At 35.4% G+C, this 21,808-nt stretch overlaps 2 protein-coding genes across 3 annotated transcripts; one reads left to right on the top strand and one right to left on the bottom strand.

Moving 5' to 3' along the window:
• Nucleotides 1-714: 714 nt before the first annotated feature.
• On the bottom strand, nt 715-7,219 carry LOC126970028 (von Hippel-Lindau tumor suppressor homolog). Its single transcript, XM_050815710.1, has one exon. It carries the CDS (start codon nt 7,026-7,028, stop codon nt 6,486-6,488), a length of 543 nt encoding a protein of 180 aa, XP_050671667.1. The 5' UTR covers nt 7,029-7,219; the 3' UTR covers nt 715-6,485.
• Nucleotides 7,220-15,566: 8,347 nt separating this feature from the next.
• Nucleotides 15,567-21,461, top strand: LOC126970031 (trafficking protein particle complex subunit 2-like protein). 2 transcript variants are annotated; one of them, XM_050815712.1, is made up of 5 exons: nt 15,567-15,672; nt 15,740-15,785; nt 16,088-16,299; nt 17,616-17,792; nt 20,308-21,461. In XM_050815712.1, exons 2-5 carry the CDS (start codon nt 15,753-15,755, stop codon nt 20,351-20,353), a joined length of 468 nt encoding a protein of 155 aa, XP_050671669.1. In that variant the 5' UTR covers nt 15,567-15,672; nt 15,740-15,752; the 3' UTR covers nt 20,354-21,461. The 2 variants fall into 2 exon arrangements, with proteins under 2 accessions (XP_050671669.1, XP_050671670.1); XM_050815713.1 differs by having other exon boundaries at nt 15,604-15,622.
• The last annotated feature ends 347 nt before the right edge of the window (nt 21,462-21,808 follow it).

Genomic DNA, 21,808 nt, shown 5'->3' with positions numbered 1-21,808 from the left:
CCCAGTAACGACGATTCCCCTTCTTCTTGTTTACCGCCAGTAAAAGTGCAATAGTAATCAATTCGTCTTCGTCGTCCATGATAATACTTGCGTGTGCTTTCACAAGCGTCTCTTTTCGTACTGGTCGTAAAAAAAACCGGACGTTTCCGCTAGTCTCACGGAATTCCGAATCCGAATTCCTGATCAGGAAACCTAATCCGGTTTCCGAACGTTTGCGCCCAGCCGAAATGTACGCGAGAGCTGCGTTCGGGATAACGTCATTGAGTTTTTTCCGTTCTTACGAACCGAACCAGCCTTAGCCTGGGCGCAAACGTTTGGAAACCGGATTAGGTTTCCGTGACGTCTGTAGACTCGTCGAATCTGAATTCCTGATCAGGAAACCTAATCCGGTTTCCGAACGTTTGCGCCCATCATCTCGTTACAAGACTGGCTGCTCTGTTTAAGGTAAAAAAGGCCGCATTAAGCGTGTAGCGGGGTGTTGTTGCTATTTTTGTCCTCAGCGATAAGCGGTATTGTGTCCCCACATAATAGGACGGGTGGGGAGTTATTCTGTGAGTCTAGCAAAGCCAGTACCCATCTGTGGTAAAATCTCTTTGAGGACCGCTGTCATATTGTGGTGGCTATGCAAAACATAGCGGCGCTACACCGCTGCTCACGCCGGCTTTTCCGTACGAGTTTATTGTACAATTAATATTTAAATAAAACCAGCTCAAATTATTTACAAATTAGTTTACATTTAATAGTGCTTACAAAACGGTATAAACAATACAGCTATATAATAATAAATGGCACATATTTTATGAAACATACAAAATGTTATATACCTACCTTATCTTTCTAAGTGAACAGATCTTTTACCTTTTAAAACCCTATCGGCTGTTGCTGAATAGCAATAAATATATAAGTTAACTACAAAATAATGTAGAACAATTATACAATTCAAACTATTTAGAAATTATTGAAAAAGAAGACCTCTTATGTAATTTAACCTGCATTTTCATCTGATATTCCATAAAAAAAATAACACAGATAAATCTTAATTCATTTATAATTTTAAATAATAACATATACAGTATGTATATTGTAAACCGCAACATCCATAGACACAATATAATATTACATACATACAAGTAATATTAAAAAAATATAATTAATCTTTGGTATAAATTACAACCGAAAAAATAATAAAATGCATTTTTATATTATGTATTTAGTAATTAGAATCCCTTTCTATATAGATTACAAGTTAGGATACGTACACTTATACTGAGGGTGATCCAAAACTTTTTGCTACCTCATAGACTTACTAGGTCAAAAACAATCATATAAATGGGCCACAAGTTGGATACATTCATGGAGATACATACGAATGGTCCAACAAAGAACATCAAGATGGAGAAAAACTAAATTAGAGCTTTCATTAATATACCTCTGTATAAAAAATATCTACCTACACGACGATTGGGTGGGAACATTAACCGACCTACCCTGCTTCAGTCAGGCATATAGCTATGAGGTAACTTGGTAGTGTGATAAGCTGATGAAATTCAAAGTGTTAAGTTCAGAAGTAAATGTTTTAACATCCGTTTTTTGGGATGCTGAAGGAATTATTATAGGGGAATATTTAGAAAATGAAGGCACTAATTGAGAACTTGTCACCAAACAAATATTGAATTACGCGTTATTTTGCGGACATCCAAATTGTCGCCAAATTCACAATTTCAGTTAACCTCTCCTGAGGATGCCTCGTGTAGAGGCGAAACACGTGTCAAATTGGTGGAAGAGGAATCCTAGCGGAATTTACACTCGAGAAGGCTCACAACAATTGGATAACTAATCATAGGAAAACCCAGGCTTAGCAGTCAAACCCCAGAAAATGATCACCGAATAGTTTTGCATAAAATGTTGGCAAAAACAATGTTGATTACGGTTATTGGAGAAGCGTTGAACAGTTTTCGAGTAATTAATAACGTTATTAAATAAAAATTATTCACGTTTATTGTTTGTGATGACAACCGACAGAGAAACCACATTTCGTCATTTCCAATCTTAGATTAGAGGCATTAGTTTTCAAGGTTATGACATTATCAAGGTTAATTTTATGACAAAAATAATGTTATGGAAAAGGTAGGTAATACTAGCTTCTATCAAAAAGTTTCTTTACGAATTATGAGTTTATTTTCATAGTAGTCAAAGCATAGTAGGGGGAAAAGTAACGCGGCAAACTACTCGCCGGAGTCCTATTTCATCAAGACAACTCCCGTTTCATGAGATCTTTAGCATCGTGAAATTTTAAGATAGTTATTATTATTACGGATAGTCCTGATATAAAGTTTATTTATTTATAGCCAATATTTCGATCCAATTGCATGGATCTTGGTCATGGCAGAAGTGATTTATGCAATGATAATATAACTTCTTAAGCAATTAAAGACACAGGATTTGAACATCTACTCTATTTGCCAGATCAACCTCTCAGTGACTTTGGGGGTTTTGAAGATGATATTGAAGTGATGGCCGCTGTTGAGATATTTTAGAGAAGCCAAGAAAAATAAGTTTTTAAAGGTTAAGTTTGAAAAAAATTGGACTTATTTGCAAACATGTAAAATAAATATTTTTTCAAATAAGTATAATTTTGGTTTTCCTTCAATAGCAAAAGGGCGGTTTAGATAGTGGTGAATACTACAATGAGATTATTCAAATGATTTGAGTTTTCTTTAGTGTTAATTCCGCCAATATTAGTCTTAAAAAAATTCGACACGTGTTTAGCCCTACAAGAGGCATTTCTAATTGCTCTAACACATTCAAGCGAAATCCTTTTTCACATGTATGTTTACATACATGTAAAAAAAGATTTATAAGAAACTAATATTATAATTATTATTTTTTCCGAGTGAGTGACCGGTGTTAATTAAATGTTTCGCGTGATTTTTCAGAATGATTATTCTTAAATATGCTCCCTGAATAAATTAATTAAATGTTTTTGTTTATATATATCTCCAACCACCAAAATTATTTAACACCAAACTCTCCTTGTCAAGTCAAGTGAAATATCTGGGCGTCATCCTTGATAACAAATTAAACTGGGCGAGTCACATCGAAGCTAAAACAAGCTTCTACAAGCGCAAAAGGCTAATAGGCAAAAGATGGGGTATCAGCTCAAAGATAGTACTATGGCCATACACATCCGTCATCAGAACTTCCTTCACCCATGGATCAGTTGTATGGTGGCCCAGGACACAACTGATAACAGTAAAATAGAAACTACAGAGTCTACAACGCTTAGCGACCGTAGGGGCTACTGAGTGCATGAGAACCACTCCATCATCCGCGCTTGAATACCTCTTGAATCTTAGACCCTTAGATTTAGTCGTACAGGCAACTGCCTTAAGACTAAGAGCAAATGGTCTATGGAAACAAAACACAGAAACCACTCATTCCAGAGTCCTAAAAGGAATCTTGAAGGAAATACCACTTCTAGATGCACCCATGGATAGAACACTGTGCCACCATGTATTTGACTTAATGTGGAAGCAAATGATAACTCTGGCATCAACGAAGTCAGAATATATATAGAAGAATCCGGAGTTTTCTCTAAATATAAAATTATCAACAACACTAGACAACTTTAACACAATATTTCAAACAATGTATTGGAATCACTAGAGCAGCTCAGACAGTAGCAGCTAGAGATGTCAGAGACCTTAACATAAAGATAATCTCAGACAAAGCATTCATACTTCAGGTGTTGCAAAACAACACCATAACATCTGTCCTTAGACTGGAATGCCATAACACACTTCAATCCATCGTTAACCAGAACAGAGTCACTCTGCAATGGATTAAAAGACACAGCAACTCACTGGGCAATGATGCCGCAGATGAACTAGCCAAAAGGGGATCCGAAGCCGTAGCATATGGACCTGAGCCACTACTACCGAAACCTCAGGCCCAAATAAAAAAAATTGCTATGAGGAAAAACGGAACAATCGCACCTAACAGAATGGAGAAACAGCAAAGGTTGCAGGCAAACAAAGAATGTGGTCCCGGTGCCCCCAAAGAGGTTCACCCGCAACCTTATGAGACTACACCGGGACAATATATGCACAATTGTAGGTGTAGTCACAGGTGAACAAGCATCTGTCTATCATAGGTGTAACAGACAGCCCCCTGTGCTTGCACTTGCTTATGAGTACAGCAGTGCAGCTGAACAAAGAGCACAAATACTCCAATCACCAGCATCAATTCCAGATGCCTGCAGAATCTTAAAAAGACTGCTAGACTTCTGGAATGATCTGGGCTGGTTGGAGTATTTTTAAAAACGCACAATGGCCCAATCAAGAGGCTAAGTGTGTAATGAGCCCAGCTAAACGAACTAACTAACATCTTCAATATCAATGCTTTTGGATCAGCCCAAGCATTTTTTGAAAAAAAAAAAAATAAAAAAAAAGATACATCTTTAATAGAAAAATTAAATTTGAGTTTGATTTCTACACCTACAACTGTTTGAATCCTTATATACACATAACATATTTAATCGAGTGTATTCCACATTCAAACTAAATAAAATATCTGATTAAAAACATAAAAGCATATTATAATCACAAATTCTTGTTAACAATGAATAAAAATATAATATATTTAAGCATTCATAAAACAACTAACACTTATAGCATTTCTATTATTATTATGTTATTTAAATTTCTGTGGTAAGCCACAATGGGCTTAATAGTGTTAAGAATTAAATATAATTATTCATCATTTAGTGGCAATACTATAATTAATATTAGAACAATATAATTTTCAGTCTTATATATAATGTATAATGCATATAGATATATGTAAGATGTATGGCATAATAATGTAAGTACACCCATTAGACACCTAAAATTTGTTTATAATTACTTACAACTACATTGGAAATTATACTTAATCTATTTTACAATAAGGTCTTATAAATCAGTACCTTCCAGTTAGAGTAAAGCGAGTGGTGCAGTCTCTCTATAACAAGGGAGGAAAAGGAGAATCCCCAAGTGTGGTCTAAATTTCCACCTGATGAGACATTTGTTTTCAAATAGTTTATGAAAGATGCAGTCAGTGTTATGAGGACAGAAAAAAAAATATTATAATGCTAATGGAGTCATGACCTTGTAAATAATATTTCAACACATTTCATTACTTATTTCTACGTAACATATATCATGTTTTTTTTACTTACTAAGCACCACAGAACAGGACTAGTAGAAAGGCTACATGATTTTGTCTCTTTTGCATAGCCATACAGATACTTGGAGAAAATTATGTTATTTTGAATGTTTATTTACTCACAACTCTTGGCTATTCTATACTGGACATAGATATTGACTCTTCATTTGTGACCTTGGCAATTTGTGGACATCCCATGGCCACCAATATCTCCTGTTTTGACCTCCATTGACCTTTCTTATTTGGTCCAAAGCAAAGTATAATAAAGTTGATTGGGTGGTTGACAGAATATATTTACCATGCAAAATTTTCAGACTTTTAAATACGACAAAGTGAAAGTGCACAAAAATATTAACTGATAGATTATAATATAACTAATAATATTTTTACACCTTTTAATTGCAATATTTTGAAGGCCCTTTAGTGGTAAGTGAGTATTACTACTTATATAATTGACTATTTAGCTACATAGGTGAAGTTGGTGATGAAAATTTAGAACAAGTCCCATAAATTTTGTATTCTCCTTTACTCTATAAAATAGAATTAACAATTATCACTTACTTGCTTAATAGTATTACCTTACAGGACAAATATCAATTAAGTAAAACCTTTCCATTTTTGCTCAAGGATGTAACTCTCACTAATGCAATCTGGGAATGCATACTGGCCAACCAACAGGATAAAATTGTATACATTACCAATAATTTATGTACATAACTACAATCTTCATAATATAATAAAAACAAATTATACTCTCCTGTTGTATGATAAAATTGTATTTATGTGAGCTATGTGAACATTCCAGGTTTAGTTATCATATCTATACCTTGAAACATACAAGTAAAGGTAACAGCCAAGCCACTGGGTTAGATGGTTTCAAAAAACAAGAACATAAAACAGGGGAGTACTTCTGTACATTCACTTTAAAATGACAGTTGTTGACGGTTTAAAAGCCATTAACTATTAAAGATAAATATAGAGGCTCATAGTAATTATATTATATTTTTAATATAAAATATTTTAACATTTTAATTTTTAACAAAATAAATGTAAATGAACAAAAGTGATACAAATACAATATTATAAAATACAAACAAAATATGAATTATTTATATTTCTGATGTTATATTTAACATTCATTTAGACATAACAAGTTCTTAATCTATAATATCTTAATGTATTTTTAAGCCCCTCAGCACCCTTTTCACTAGATAACTAAAGTAACACCACAGTAAGTACATAAATATCATCATAACTACAATAGTAAACACAAGCTGTCGTCAGTCCCTCCGACTGCTTGTTCTATGATGCACGGGGGAACCTTCCGGCTGGACAATAGGCCTAGGAGGATGGAACATGGCAGTGAGACACTGCAGTTCCCTTGCAAGGGTTCTTGGCAGTCCTAGTACATTGACCGCATCTGAATCTTGTAAATGAATTGCCAAAACCAAGAGCGCGGTCATCTTTAAACTACGAACTCCAATAGTTATGTTCCAATTTGTTCTAAACGTCATCCCACCAATATTTCTGGGTGGACGATAGATAGGATTGTTATTAATAACATACCTCTCCTTTGTAGCAACATCAGTGAACTCCCATGGGTGCGTGATAAATGAATTTACGTCATAATGATCGCCAGAGTCGATGCGCACATAATGTATCTTGACCCCACGGAAATCCCGCCACCAAACGTCGACAGGACGTGATGTGCGGTTTGTAAACCTAATATAAGCTCTTTGTGAAGATTCCATGGACTTCACGAGTACATTTTGGCCCTTTTCATCAACTTCATACTCTAAATCACTTTCATCACTTTCTATCATTTTGATTTCAAGTTTGAGCTTTGATTTTTATCAAATGCGGAAAGAAACGCGTAAAATATAAAGACTATTATTAGTCAAATATACTAGTAAAAATATAAAATGTTTATATTCTTTTATCTTTCTCACTTAGTTATTGTTTTGAAAATTGTGATTTCATAACAACATATCTAAGTAACTTGAAGGTACGTATCAGAAATTCGCACAGTCAGTCTGTCAAATGTCACTTGTCAGCCAACTACAGTAAAATAACCAGCAATTATCGAGCTATTCAGCATAGAGAAATGAAATGAAATGAAATGAAATGAAATGAAATGAAATTTATTTGCAGGAAACATTGTACTTAAGGTGTTAACAATATAATGGATAATCCAATATGTTTCGTCAATTGACATGCAAAATATGTTACAAAATTGTCTAAACACTAATCGTACTGTTATATTGAAACATGTCGGATTTCACAATGATATCAATAATATTTATAAAATGAAATTTTAATACTTATATAATATTATAATATGAGACGTAAATAACTTAATAATTCATTTAGTACCTATGTATAATATTAACAAATTCAATGTCATAAAAGTATATTAATTTACATATATTATTATCAAATAGACTAATTCATTTTGTATTGAAAAATTCATTTAAACTATAGAAGCACTTATTTGTTAACCACTGATGCAGTCTTCTTTTAAAAACTTTGAACGGTAAATCTTTCAATTCATTGGGCAATTTATTATATATATTCACAGACATGCTGAAACAATTTCTACTAAAAGATGCAGTTCTACAGAAGGGCATTATGAGTTTATTTGGATACCTTGTATTTAAAACCTTCTGGCTTTTTTTTGTATAGAAATCACACATATGTTTTTGAACAAATAGGCTTATTTCATAAATGTATAGGCATGGCAGCGATAGAATTTTCAATTTTTTAAATAGCGGTCGACAAGAATCTAGGGGGCCGGCTCCACAAACCGCCCTGATACACTTCTTCTGTCCAATAAATAAATGCCCTATGCTCACCGAGTTGCCCCATATGACCAATCCATATCTTAAAGCTGAAACCACGAATGCATGATATGCCATTAGCGCTGTTTTTTCACCTATTGTTTTTGATACGCGTTTGAGGACAAATACATGTTGGTTAATTTTTTTGCTAATTTTGTCAACATGTGACTTGAAGGACAAGTTGCTGTCTAAAGAAATACCAAGAAAATTGACAAGTTGTGCTTCTTTAATATTCTCATTATGATAATTAACATTAATATCTTTTCCTTTCCCATTCTTATTATAATACTGCATATACATTGTTTTTTTTATATTTACAGTCAGGTTATTTTCAGTAAGCCATTCAATTGTGTCCTTTATTGTTTTATTAATTTCTATATCATATGTCAATTCATTGTTACATTTAATTACAATAGAGATGTCATCAGCAAAAAGAGTACAGTTATTAGTAGTAATGCTAGGTAAGTCGTTTATGTAGATTATGAATAGAAGTGGACCCAATATACTTCCTTGTGGTACACCTTTTGTTTTAAGTCTAAGTTCTGATCGATAAGGTATTACTTCTTGTTTATTATTTAATTTAGCAATTTCAACGTATTGAGTACGGTTTGAAAGATAACTTTTAAGCCAGTCATTTGCTAGACCTCGAATACCATATTGAGCGCATTTATCTAATAGTTTTTCATGACAAACATTGTCAAAAGCTTTGCTCATATCAAAAAATACTGATGTTACTGGAATTTTTGTATCCATGCATTCCGATATTTCTTTTATTAGCGAAAAACACGCTAAAGTTGTTGATTTTCCTTTTTGGAAACCATTTTGTTCCTCCAAAATGATATTATGTTTAGTTAAAAAAGATGTTAATCGCTTGTGCAGTATCTTTTCAAAAATTTTTGAGATAACAGGAATGAGTGTGATTGGTCGATAGTTGTTAATATCCTTTTTATCACCCGCTTTGAGTAAAGGTGTTACTTTTGCCTTTTTTAAATTTGATGGGAAAGTACCTTCTTCAAAAGATAGATTTATTAAGTAGGCTAGGACTGGAGCTAGTTCCTTTGCACATTCCTTTATTACCTTTGTTGCTATTTCATCGCAGCCCGTGGAATTTGAATTATTAAGTGACTTAATAACGGTTATTATCTCCATTTCATCAGTTGGCATTAAGAAAATATTTGAATTGTTATGTTTTAATTTATATGTAGGTTTTTTATTTTTTACATTTTGACTTTGACTTTGTGTGACTGTATTTATAAAATAATTATTAAAAATAGTAGCAATCTGAGTTGGATTATTTATAATTTTATTTTCATATTTAATTTCATCGATACTTCCTACATTAGAGTTAGTTTTATTTTTAATCACATTCCACGACGCTTTGCATTTATTTTTCGAGTAAAGTATATATTTGTTGTTACTACTTCTCTGAGCTAGGTCTATACACTTGTTGAGAATCTTTGAATAATTATTAAATTTGTTTTTGTTGGCAGGTATTTTATTCTTATAATATTGATACCTTAATTTTCTTTTTGTTGCACATGATTTTTTTATACCTCTGGACAACCATTTTATTTTTGAATTTGAAACATTAATTTTATACTTAAGAAGAGGAAAACATAATTTATAAAATATGATTAATGTATTGTAAAATTCATCAAAAGATTCGTCCAATTTCTGGGCATCATACACGTCTATCCAGTTAAGACTTTTTATACAGTCCTTAAATTTGTTTATGTTTTGATTACATAAATCTCTTTTGAAAATTAACTTATACGACGGTGTTGAATTATTTATTTTTGTCGGTACTACTAAGAATTGTGCTGTGTCATGATCCGATAGGCCTAACTGACGAATCTCCCCTGTGGCATTTTCTATATTACTAACAAAGAGGTCAATACAGGATTTTTGCCGAGTCGGTTCATTAATATGTTTAAAAAAATTATAATTTCGCAATAAATTTGTAAACTCCAGATTCGTTTTAGTATTTTTTAGAGTGTCGATATTAAAATCACCAACAATCACAATATTACTGGTCTCCCAATATCTTAATTTGTGTAAAAGTAAATCAAGCTTATTCAAAAATTCCGCAACGTTCGAATTCGGCGTCCTGTATAGACATATTACAATTAATTTGTGCTTTGGTATTCTTAAACCACAACATTCGAAAGAATATTCTACACATAGTAGTGGATGTAAATTTTAGCAAAAGTAAATCTTCTCATCTGTATTACGTAGATTTGATATAATAGAATAATTGTATCGGGCAATGTTCCGCCTTCTTGGAAATCGCAATAATATTATACACATTCTTAAAAAAGATAAGTCACTGATTCTAGCATCATTATATCGCCCTATAGCATTTCACCTGTAATTGCTAAAGTTGCTGATAATTTGATTAAAAGTCTTCTCTAATGGATTATTGAAAATCGTATCCCACGATTTTGACAAGTAATGAATCAGCCATTGCATTGTTTTAAGACTTGCAATCAGCTTATATGAAAATATCCAATTCCAATCTCCATATCCTTCAATATAAAATGAATAAACTTGCTATCCCGGTAATTATGAATAACTTTATTATAAACTAGGGCCAAAGTAGACTTGTGTGGACTTTACAAGGATCTGTACTCAGTAACTTTTTAACCTATATACTATAGCTTGGAATCTTCACTTCCAAGCTATATTAACATACTTGCTTCGATATGCTGATGATTTAATACTATATGCCACAGGTGTTCATTATGTATGTACAATTAGTTCATTATGTAGCCGAATATCAAATTCATTCGATTATGTAAAACTTTGGATGGGTGAAAGCGATCTCAGGTCTCATTTTACTTATTAAAAGTTCGGTAGTTCTTTTCACGTGTCAACTCTTACATCTTCCAATTTTCATATAATATTACGGTAATCGTCGAATACCAACTAACAACCATTTGAGGTTTTTGGGAGTAGTTTTTAATTTCAAAACTGACAGGCATGGCTCATTGAGAATACGTGTTACTTACTAGATGTTAGTTACTAAATGTGAAAAGCTTCTTAATTTAATGAGATGCCTATCCGGTGTTTGGTGGGGTGCAAATTCGTTTTCCCTGAAGCTACTTTACAATGCTACAATACGGAGTATCCCTGATTACGGAACCTTCTTGTTAGAGTCCTGTAATTTAGCAGGTCTAAGAATACTAGATTCCATCCAATCAAAAGCTAAGAGAATATTACCTGTAGCTATGAAATCTAGTCCTTTGAATGCAATACAAGTGTATCGAAACCCCGCTTCATTTATCGCGCCAGTTCTTGTCTGATCATCTATTTTTTCATGTTATACAATTTTCAAATAGCCCTTTGATAACCAAATTACATACTTTCACTGATCTCATTGAACCATCAAGTTATTGGAATAACAAGCCATTCCCCTATTTAGGCAATAAATATTTGAGGTATAAATTGATTTACTACTCGACGCATCGATCTCCAAAGCTTGATTTATTTAAGGTTGGCATCATATATTTTTTTTTTATTTTTTTTTATGGAATAGGAGGACAAACGAGCGTACGGGTCACCTGTTGTTAAGTGATCACCACCGCCCACAATCTCTTGCAACACCGGAGGAATCACAGGAGCGTTGCCGGCCTTTAAGGAAGGTGTACGCGCTTTTTTTGAAGGTACCCATGTCGTATCGTCCCTGAAACACCGCACAAGGAAGCTCATTCCACAGCTTTGTAGTACGTGGAAGAAAGCTCCTTGAAAACCGCACTGTGGAGGACCGCCACACATCCAGATGGTGAGGATGATATCCTAACTTGTGGCGTGTCGTGCGAAGGTGGAATTCGGCGGCAGGAATCAGGTTAAACAGCTCTTCGGAGCACTCCCCGTGATAAATGCGGTAGAAGACACACAATGAAGCGACGTCTCTACGCAACGCCAAGTGATCCAGCCGTTCACAGAGCACTGGGTCCCCGACAATTCGAGCTGCTCTGCGTTGCACGCGGTCAAATGGATCGAGCTGATACTGGGGTGCGCCAGACCAGAAATGACAGCAATACTCCATGTGTGGCCGGACCTGCGCTTTGTAGAGCGCTAGTATGTGGGCCGGCTTGAAGTATTGCCGAGCTCTATTAATGACGCCCAGTTTTTTTGGAGCCAATTTGGCTTTGCCTTCCAAATGACCACGAAATTGGCAATCGCTCGAGATTTCGAGACCCAGTATTCCGATACTAGGCGCGGCTTTAAGAGAAGTGTTCTCGAAGAGCGGTGATACGACAAATGGGTTTTTTTTTTTGTGGTAAACGCGCAAACTTGAGTCTTCTGGGGGTTAAATTGCACAAGGTTCAATTTACCCCATTCCGCGACCTTCTCAAGAGAGGACTCGATAGAAGACACAAGTTTCTCCCGGCACTGGTCGACGATTTCCCGAGAGAGACCTGCATGGCCAGTGTATACGGCATCACCAGTGCTATCGTCTGCATAGCAATGAATGTTGGAGGTGTCCAACATATCATTGATATGCAGAAGAAACAGCGTGGGAGACAGCACACAGCCTTGGGGCACTCCAGCATTCACGGGCTTCGGGTTCGAGCAATATCCGTCGACAACGACCTGTATGCTGCACCCAGTGAGGAAGCTGGAGGTCCACTTGCACAAGCTCTCGGGAAGCCCAAATGATGGAAGTTTGGATAGGAGCGCCTTGTGCCATACACGATCAAAGGCCTTCGCTATATCCAGGCTAACTGCCAGGCCTTCCCCCTTGCTTTCAATAGCCGCTGCCCATCTATGTGTTAGGTATACCAGAAGATCACCTGCCGACCGACCATGGTGAAACCCGTATTGTCGGTCGTTGATCAACTGGTGACCCTCTAGATATACCAAGAGCTGACGGCTAATTATGCTCTCCATGATTTTGGAAAGCAGGGAGGTAATAGCAATAGGCCTGTAGTTTGCCGGATCCGAACTGTCTCCTTTTTTTGGATCGGATGGACAAGGGCTGACTTCCATGAGTCAGGGACTACGCCTTTAGAATAAGAGTGCCGGAATAAACGCGTTAGCACCGGCGTCAACTCAGGGGCACACGTTCTAAGCACGATTGGAGAAATGCCATCCGGCCCGCTCGACTTTCTGACGTCCAACGAAAACAGAGCTCGCCTAACAGTTTTCTGTCTGAACTGTACTTCAGGCATAGAGCTCTGACACCACGGGATGGTCGGCGGTGTTTTTCCGTTGTCGTCAAGAGTCGAGTTGGAGGCGAAAAGAGTGCACAAGAGATCGGCTTTCTCTATTGCCGTATGGGCCAGGGTGTCATTCCTCATGTGCAACGGCGGCATGGACGGCTGGCTGAAGTTACCAAGAGCAGCTTTCGACAACGACCAGAACTTGCGTGTTCCGGTCGGGTAACTGGAAAGCTGCTCGCCGATTTTGACGACGTGTTTTGACTTTGCACGGGCGATTTGCCGCTTAAAAAATCTGGAGGCACGGTTGTATTTCCTCTTAAGAACTGTGCAGTTCGGATCCTTTGTGCCCAGCGCCACAACCCAAGTTCGATACGCCTGTTTTTTGCAGTCAGATGCTGCTTTAACAGACGCATCGAGCCAGGGCTGTGATCTGCCACCGATGGGTACTACAGGGTTTGGTATAAAAATATCCATACCCTGTAGTATCACATCGGCTACTGCAACGGCGCAGGCACTAGGATCATCCGAAGGGAAACAAACCCTGCCCCAAGGGTAGGATGCAAAAAAGGAACGCATCCTATCCCAATCTGCTGACTTGTAGTGCCAAACGCGGCGGGTCGCTGGTGGTCTGCGACGTTGGCGTCGGATAGGCACTACACTCCTGACCAGGCAATGGTCGGACGTTCCGAGAGGGGCGTCGACAAAGACCTGGTAACCATCGGGATCATATTTATACCGATGTGTCATAACTCAAACCAGAAGATCTTGTACGGGTAGGAGTTTATTATGCCTAATATAATACCTATTGTACAAAAAATAAAATGCCGAACGTTAGTTTTTACCATATCTTAGCATTCCCAGAGCATTAGAATAGGTTTTGCTTTGGAAACTTAATAATTGCATAATTTTAAGTGATTCCAGGAGTGCTTTACAGGTTCTTTTGAGATTTCTCTTCAATCGCAATCCTTTTTTCCCATTATCGAAAGTGACAGATATATTCTCAGGATTTAGCTGCTCTTCCTGGTATATATATCAGGGAATCCTGGGATAAAGTCTGGTCAGAAAGTAGGCAATTCAAAGGCAAATATTTTTCCTAACAAGTCATGGTTCTCTGTCATAGAACTTATAAAATCATTACCACTTTATTGATAAGAATGCGCCTTGGAAACACCACTTGTCCGGCCCACCTTGCAAGGTTTCATATTGTAGATAGTCCACAATGTGAATGCCAATATCATTTTGGAGATCTGGATCATTTATTTTTTTCCTGCCCTAAATATGACCGAACTTCCTTTTTAGATACTTCCTATTCGTGTCCCTTTCCCTCCATCTATATAAACCCTTCTGAATTCTGTTCTTCCTCTATTATATTATATACTTTCTTAATATAGCAAATAGTATTAAAAAATTCTCGTATTGTACATCTTTAACGCGATTCGTTAAAGAACCTACCTTGAAATAATGCAAGGGTGCAAGAAAACTTCCAAATTTGTAATAATTAACGAAACAGAACTTGAAGCATGGAATGTGCTAGCCAACATACCTATTGGTATAATAATAATAAAACCTATTTATTTCCAATCTACAATTAAATTACATTCTTACAGTTATATTACAGTTATATCTATGATTACATCTATTATAATAAATATTACTTATTGTTAGCCTTATTTACATAGATAAGAAAAAATATATATATATAATTTTTATTTGTATTAATGACTGTTGTTATGTACTGTCATTATCCTTATTGATTGGAACCCCTTCTTGGGTATAGGCCTCCTCCAGCTTGTTCCATGCCTCTCTGTCCATTGCTATCTTTTTCCATAAGTGTCCTGCTGTCGCTTGAATGTCTTCTATCCACCTTTTCCTAGGACGTCCTATTTTCCTTTTTCCTATTGGCCCTTCCCACATAGTTGCCTCTGAGGTCATCTATTGTCTCTACATCTTGCTATATGTCCAGCCCACTTCCACTTCTGTTTCAGAGCGTAATGTAAGGCAACTACAACCTTTGTTTTTCGTCGTATCCCTTCACATTTTACTTTATGTATTCTTTTTATTTTTAGTACGCTCCTTTCCATTGCTTTCTGACATGAGACAAGTTTAGTTTTAATTTTTGTATTATACGTCCACGTTTGGCATCCGTATGTGAGAGTAGGTAAAACACCGGTATCTAAGACGGTTTTCTTTAGGTGGAGGGGAAATTCTCCTTTTAGGATTTCTTCAGGGACCAGAACTTTTTCCAGCTCGTGTTAATACGGCGCTCGACCTCTTGTTCTTCGTTTTTGTCATCGAATGATAATTGCTTACTATTGGTACCTAGCTACCTAGAATGTAGTAGTTTAATTCTCTTTGGTATCTAGTCAAAGCCGGGTGCTCTGTGGTATCTACTACCTAGGACCTAGATATTAAAAAAGTAAAAAGCTATTTATTAATTAAGAAAATCTACGATCAAAATATTTTGGGTAAACAGTATTTAAATATTATTTATTGTTGTAACTTGTAATAATCTATAATAAATTAAAATTATAGCGACTCATTGGATATGGCGGTATGCGTAGCTGTAATAGGGAAAGATGTATGTATTAGTTAAAACATTATTTTAATTACTCAGGTCTACATTACTCACTTAGAAACATAATTTCATTAAGACACATACACTTTAAATAGGTTCAATAGCAAATCGTTGGTCAAACTTTATTTTCTGATTTTTTTTTTCTATTTCTGTGGATGGCATGGAAGTGCATAATATTTTTACTGTTGAGAAAGCCCTTTTTCTTAAGAACTTGTAACTTACATTAATAGTTTGTTTTGTTTGCACAAAAACTTTGTTAAGAAAATATAAAATACCTTCGTGAATATTCCTATGTTTTTTTTTAGAATTCACCACTTTATATTGGAGGAATTGGCAATGATTGTAGTACAGACAATGAGCTATCTAGGCAATGGCTGGTGCACACTGCCCTTGATGCTTTAGAAGAGAGACTGGCAACTAGTAGCAGTATTAATGCAAATTCCGGGAATAGCACTGCACACACAGATCTGAGAGACCTGTACCTGGGACTGCTTTACTCTACTGACACTCATAAAATGTGAGGAATTATTTATTACTTAGAAAACATATTCTATGAAAAAGAAGAAGAAATTTAATTTAATACGCCTCTTATGTAAATCTTATACCTTTGATTTTAATAAAATACTATTATTTGTATGTGCTACCTATTGATAGGGTTTCAGTCGGTGCTTACCTGCTTGGGTTGTTTGGTTCAAGATGAAGCTATCCCACTCAAAGTAATCTGTGGAGAGTGTAGGTACTTGCTATTACATTTGGATTGGCTCGAACTTTAAAACTATCAATAGGTAACACATACAAATAATAGTATTTTAATTAAATTAAAGGTATAAGATTTGCATAAGAGGTGGTATTAAATTAAATCTCTATTAAGTTATTTAATTCTTTTGAGTTTGTGAAGTCATAAACATAGTTTTTATTTAAATATAAATGTTAAACATAGTTTTTATTTTATTTTTACTTTTTAGTGTCACTAATCAGGTAAACTGTAACAGTATGTTTCAAAAGCAACATAAGCAATATATGACAATAAAAATATTGTCATAATATATTAAATAGTAATTCTTTTAAGTAGCTATGGGTAGCCCGACAAAGGTCCTCATGCATTAAACAACGTAGACCGCAATTTTTCACGTTCTTGTGAGACACTAAAATATCATGAAGAACATTTGTTAGCTATGAATGGCAGGTAGGCTAAGAACCACTTATCGGCAAACGGTTAATGATAATAATACATTATCAAACTAAATTAAATTCATAAAAAACCAGTATACAAACTATAACAACATCATCAACAAATTTTTCATAAAATTAAAACTCCTGGGCCAAGCTATTTCAAATTTTTATGGGACCAAATACTAAAAACTAAAGAAGAAGGTGTATATAATAAAAAAATACTGATCGAATTTAGAACCTACTCCCTTTTCGAAGTTGGTCATAAATCACCCATGCCTTGTTCGCCTGAACGACCATGTTGTATATTTGCTCATGTCTATAATCTCAACGCCATAGAAAGCTATCATTGATGTTATGGGTTAGTGAACATCATTCTAATATTAGAGTTGATGCTAATGAAATGTATCAATCAAGCTTTTACTGATGTGAGGAGTTTCTCCATGATTTTCAAAGAACTTTCCGCCAAACAAATCCCTGGCCGATATGACATGGATTGACTTGACATGACCATTAAAAAATGCATACACTTTTCTCAAAACGCCGGCAGTTCTGGTGTTGCGGTAGAATTTGGTGCCGACATTAATATTCGGTTGCCCTCATATACTTAAAAAATTAAGGTAGAATTATACCTATAACTAAGTACACACCTTTTTTTTTCAGCTATGGGTATGTAACTAATACGCGAATAAAGCTGGTATTAGTCACCAGTTCCACATCACCTAGCGGCAGTAATATCCGCGATGCGGAGGTGAGGACCGCCTTGCGGAGATTACATGCGCTCTACGCCGATGCTATTTGCAACCCCTTCCATCTGCCGGGTGATCAGATTACGTCTGTGTAAGCATACTTTATATTGTGTATACATAGATATATAATTAAGGTCAAACTATTACAATCTTAAAGGTATGATTGACATTCAATTATTGTTTTTTCATACGCATTTAAAAAGTAAATATTTGGAAATAAGAGTCCCGGGCGTGTAAGTAGCGTAGAAGAAATAGATCGCAATATGCGGCCAATGAATTCACGGTGCATTTTTTGTTTTATGACGAGAGAAGCTTCGACTTGAATATTAAACTCCGATTAAGACCAACCACTAAGGTGATAATGATGAGTTGTGAAAGAGATCTTAATTTAAAAGCAAACCTCACAAAAACACTTAGGTTATTTTGTATAGATTATTTTCTTTTACTAACTACAGGCGAAAAATTAACTGTACAACCAGCACCGTAAGTAGTACATAAAAGGCGCTGTTGCCAAGAATTAGTTATTAGTTAATTAAACGCTTTCAAATATCTTGCGTTACACACACATACTCACGCCTGTTTCCCGTCGGGGTAGGTAGAGACAACAGTATGCCAATTGCTTCAGCCTTTAACCCTTACATACCTCACGCTCTCCATCTACATTATTTATTCTTTTCATGCATGCTCGGCGGTTCCGGGTACTTTAGACCTTTCCTTTTTTCAAGACGTCCCAATCTGGTCGACGAAGTCTTACGAGATCTCTCGCGACCGACTTGCCCACTCCCATTTGCTTTATATATTTGATTTGCCATTATTTCTTCACTCATTCGCTCGATGTGTCCAAAACATTTCAGCATTCCTTTATCAATCCTTGTCACGACATCTTCTTTCAGATCACAGCGCGCTCTTATTACCGCATTCAGAATTCTATCAATTACTCTCACCCAACACATAATACCCAACTCTCACTTCCGTGGTGACAAACACTCCGTTATGAAACACCATTTGCGCCTCTTGGCACAGCCTGGCTGTTTATAAAGGCATGCAGCGCTCCATTCACACAGTTTCTCGCAGAGACTCTCCTTTCAATATCTCCTTCACGTCTTCCGTCTCTTGTAAATATGCCACCCAAATATACAAATTTTGTGACTTGTTCTACCCTCTCATCTTCAATCGCAATTAACACTCAGTCAAACTGTCACCCTTATCAAAGACCATCACTTTCGTCTTTCTTGCATTTACGTCAATTTACGTTACATTGATACCAAAATGTCGTTAGGTGATAATGATTTGCCTCCGGAGTGTATTTATACAATCCCTACTTTTTGCAAAGGCTAACCCTTCTCACTTCTGGGATTAATTATACATAAAGTCGCTCTTTCAAATCAAAGACAATTTGAAAGAGCGACACCTTAAGTCAATTTCCTAATATAAATGCAAATATTAGGATTGAGCAGGTTATCAACTGTAAAGTAGATCCTGTAGAATGTAGATGAAGCCACAACCTTAGAGTTGAACAAGACATACAATATTTATCCATAATACGTCACTCGAACGGTTGGCTCAGTGGAAAGAGCGGTCGCGGGTTCGAGTCCCGCATCGTTCATAAATTTTGTTTCTGCAATTAATCAGAAATATTATTTTTCATAGGCTTGATGAAAAGCATTTTATCAAACGTGTTTTTTGCCGGCATCCTTATTCATTCGGCAAAGCGTAGAGCAATAGTATGTGCTATAGTACCAGTATTATTATCTTAGACTAGCTGACCCGACAGACGTTGTTCTGAATATAATAAATAAAATAATGTTTTTATATAATTTTGTCATTAATATATAATAAAATCAAAAATTACTTCGTAAAATATGCACCCTGCTGTCGTAATGAAATTGTTTCACAGCAGAACTGTCAAACCGTGCGTCAATAAATTCTCTCATAGAAATTATGCATGGACACATCAAAGGAAAAACAAATTTGTTGTTTTTTATTTAATTTAGCAGCATTTTCCTATTTATTCACCTTTTAAACCTTCTCTGGACTTCCACAAATAATTCAAGACCAAAATTAGCCAGATCGGTCCAGCCGTTCTCGAGTTTTAGCGAGACTAACGAACAGCAATTCATTTTTATATATATAGATTCAAGGATTGGGCCCCGCTGTGTTGTAACTAGATACCGCAGTACCTAAGAACAAGTAACTATTAGATACTTGCGTGCGTGGCATCTTGACACTCAATGGCATCTTTGAAATTTTGTAACATATTGTCGTGTTATTTTTCATTTAAATTAATCAAATACAAAATACTTACTGATCATATTTGATACCAGTATCTTTCTTATTTATTGTTGTATTCTTTTATCAAAGTTTTACTACTCCACCCGGCATTTTAGTTTCAATTATTAGGAAAGTTTAACAGAACATGTGGCACTGAGACTGGCTCCAGTACACCCACTTAGGCGTAGTATTAGTTGCCGAAATTTGCGACTACGCCTGCGTTATCTAGTTGGAGTGCAGTGGAGACCAATCCTTAATCTAAGATTATACTATTAATATTTTTGTCTATCTTCTCTTCCATTTGACAAACCCTCAAATAATTCTTTTGATTACAGGAAGTTTGACAAGCAGGTGAAGAGTTTGATATTGAATAATGTTTAAAGTTTCTCCCCTTCGAATTGTAAAAAATATCTATGTTAATATATTATAATGTTAAGTATATAAGAAGACATCAATACCATAAGATTTTAAGTGATATAAGTGTTTATTGTTATAAGAATTATGTGAGTCTTATGTTAGTCTCTCACACAGACTTTGCTAGTAATATAGTTATTTATAATGGTTGAAGGAGAAATAAATGTCTTGGTAAACTCTCTTAAACTAAACTTTCTTCCACATACAACAAAGTGTGGAATGAGCTTCCTTGTGCGGTGTTTCCGGGACAAAATGACATGGGTGCCTTCTAAAAAAGCGCGTACACCACAGAGTACATAAACACTACACAAAAGAGGAGTGGAACTAAGTAAAATTTGAATTTAGTTTAGTATGAAACATGCAGTGATTTGAGATAAGTTTGAAATAGTACTTACAATATTAGGGCTACAAAGTATAATCCGGCTAAGTTTGAAAACAAACAATTGCTTTAAATGTAGTGGATTTTGGCTATCACCGTTTTTTACAAGATTATGTCATCTGTCAATACAGATGACAGCTATAATTATATAAACGTGTCGTTACTGAACTGCATGTGTCATACAATTGAATTGCTTTTTTTCTTAAAAAGTTCCGCTAAGATGGCGTACACATACCATAAAGTCCGGCAACACTATTGTGATTCCTCTAGTGTTGCAAGAGAATGTGGATGGTGGTGATCACTTAACACCAGGCAACTCATACACTATTTTGTCCTCATTTTCCATAAGAAACTCCCAGTCCTTATATTAAATACCTACTTTCTTCTATATTTACTTCTAATGTCCATCCAATATCTAAGATAATTTAGAATGTATGAATCTACCATTTTACCTATATAAAGGCTTAAGTGGCTGTCAGACTCAAATGAGAGTTTTCAAACGAGTCATGGAAATGCCTCTTTAAGTACCAGCAGTATTTATAGGTAGTTTTAAATAAATTCACACCTAAATTTGAAATTCTTTATTTGGCTACTATGGCCCACTTGAATGTCATAATATTACAGTCAGATATAATTTTAATTAATACATAAATAAATAAAGAAGTATAACATCATAAATAAAATTTAAATATGTCTGTATCAGTGAGTCCTACATTTGTTGTTAAGTCTCGAAATTCAAAGCACCTGTGGGCTTTTGTAGATTGGACAAACTACTTATTGTATACATTTATTATACATTAATTAAAATGGTTTACACCAATTACAATAATTACAGAATTATTAATTCTGACATTATCTCGCTCACAGTACTTCAGGCATATATTTTACCAGTGGGAGGCTCTTTTGCACAGGATGCCAGCTAGATTATGGGTAACACACAACGGCGCCTATTTCTAACGTGAAGCAGTAATGTGTAAGCATTACTGTTTCGGTCTCAAGGGGCCGTAGCTAGTGAAATTACTGGGCAAATGAGTCATAACATT

Source organism: Leptidea sinapis, chromosome 19, assembly GCF_905404315.1.
Source record: "Leptidea sinapis chromosome 19, ilLepSina1.1, whole genome shotgun sequence".
NCBI lineage: Eukaryota > Metazoa > Arthropoda > Insecta > Lepidoptera > Pieridae > Leptidea > Leptidea sinapis.
Note: the sequence above shows the minus strand (reverse complement) of the source record. Positions and strands in the feature narration are given on the sequence as shown.

What these genes read in the sequence shown, in the direction of transcription:
- LOC126970031 (XM_050815712.1), top strand. Translation starts at nt 15,753, where the DNA reads ATGGCGGTATGCGTAGCTGTAATAGGGAAAGAT. An exon ending in TAGCTGTAATAGGGAAAGAT is followed by an intron (nt 15,786 to 16,087) that starts GTATGTATTAGT and finishes GTTTTTTTTTAG; the next exon opens with AATTCACCACTTTATATTGG. An exon ending in TCTACTGACACTCATAAAAT is followed by an intron (nt 16,300 to 17,615) that starts GTGAGGAATTAT and finishes TTTTTTTTTCAG; the next exon opens with CTATGGGTATGTAACTAATA.
- LOC126970028 (XM_050815710.1), bottom strand. Translation starts at nt 7,028, where the DNA reads ATGATAGAAAGTGATGAAAGTGATTTAGAGTATGAAGTTGATGAAAAG.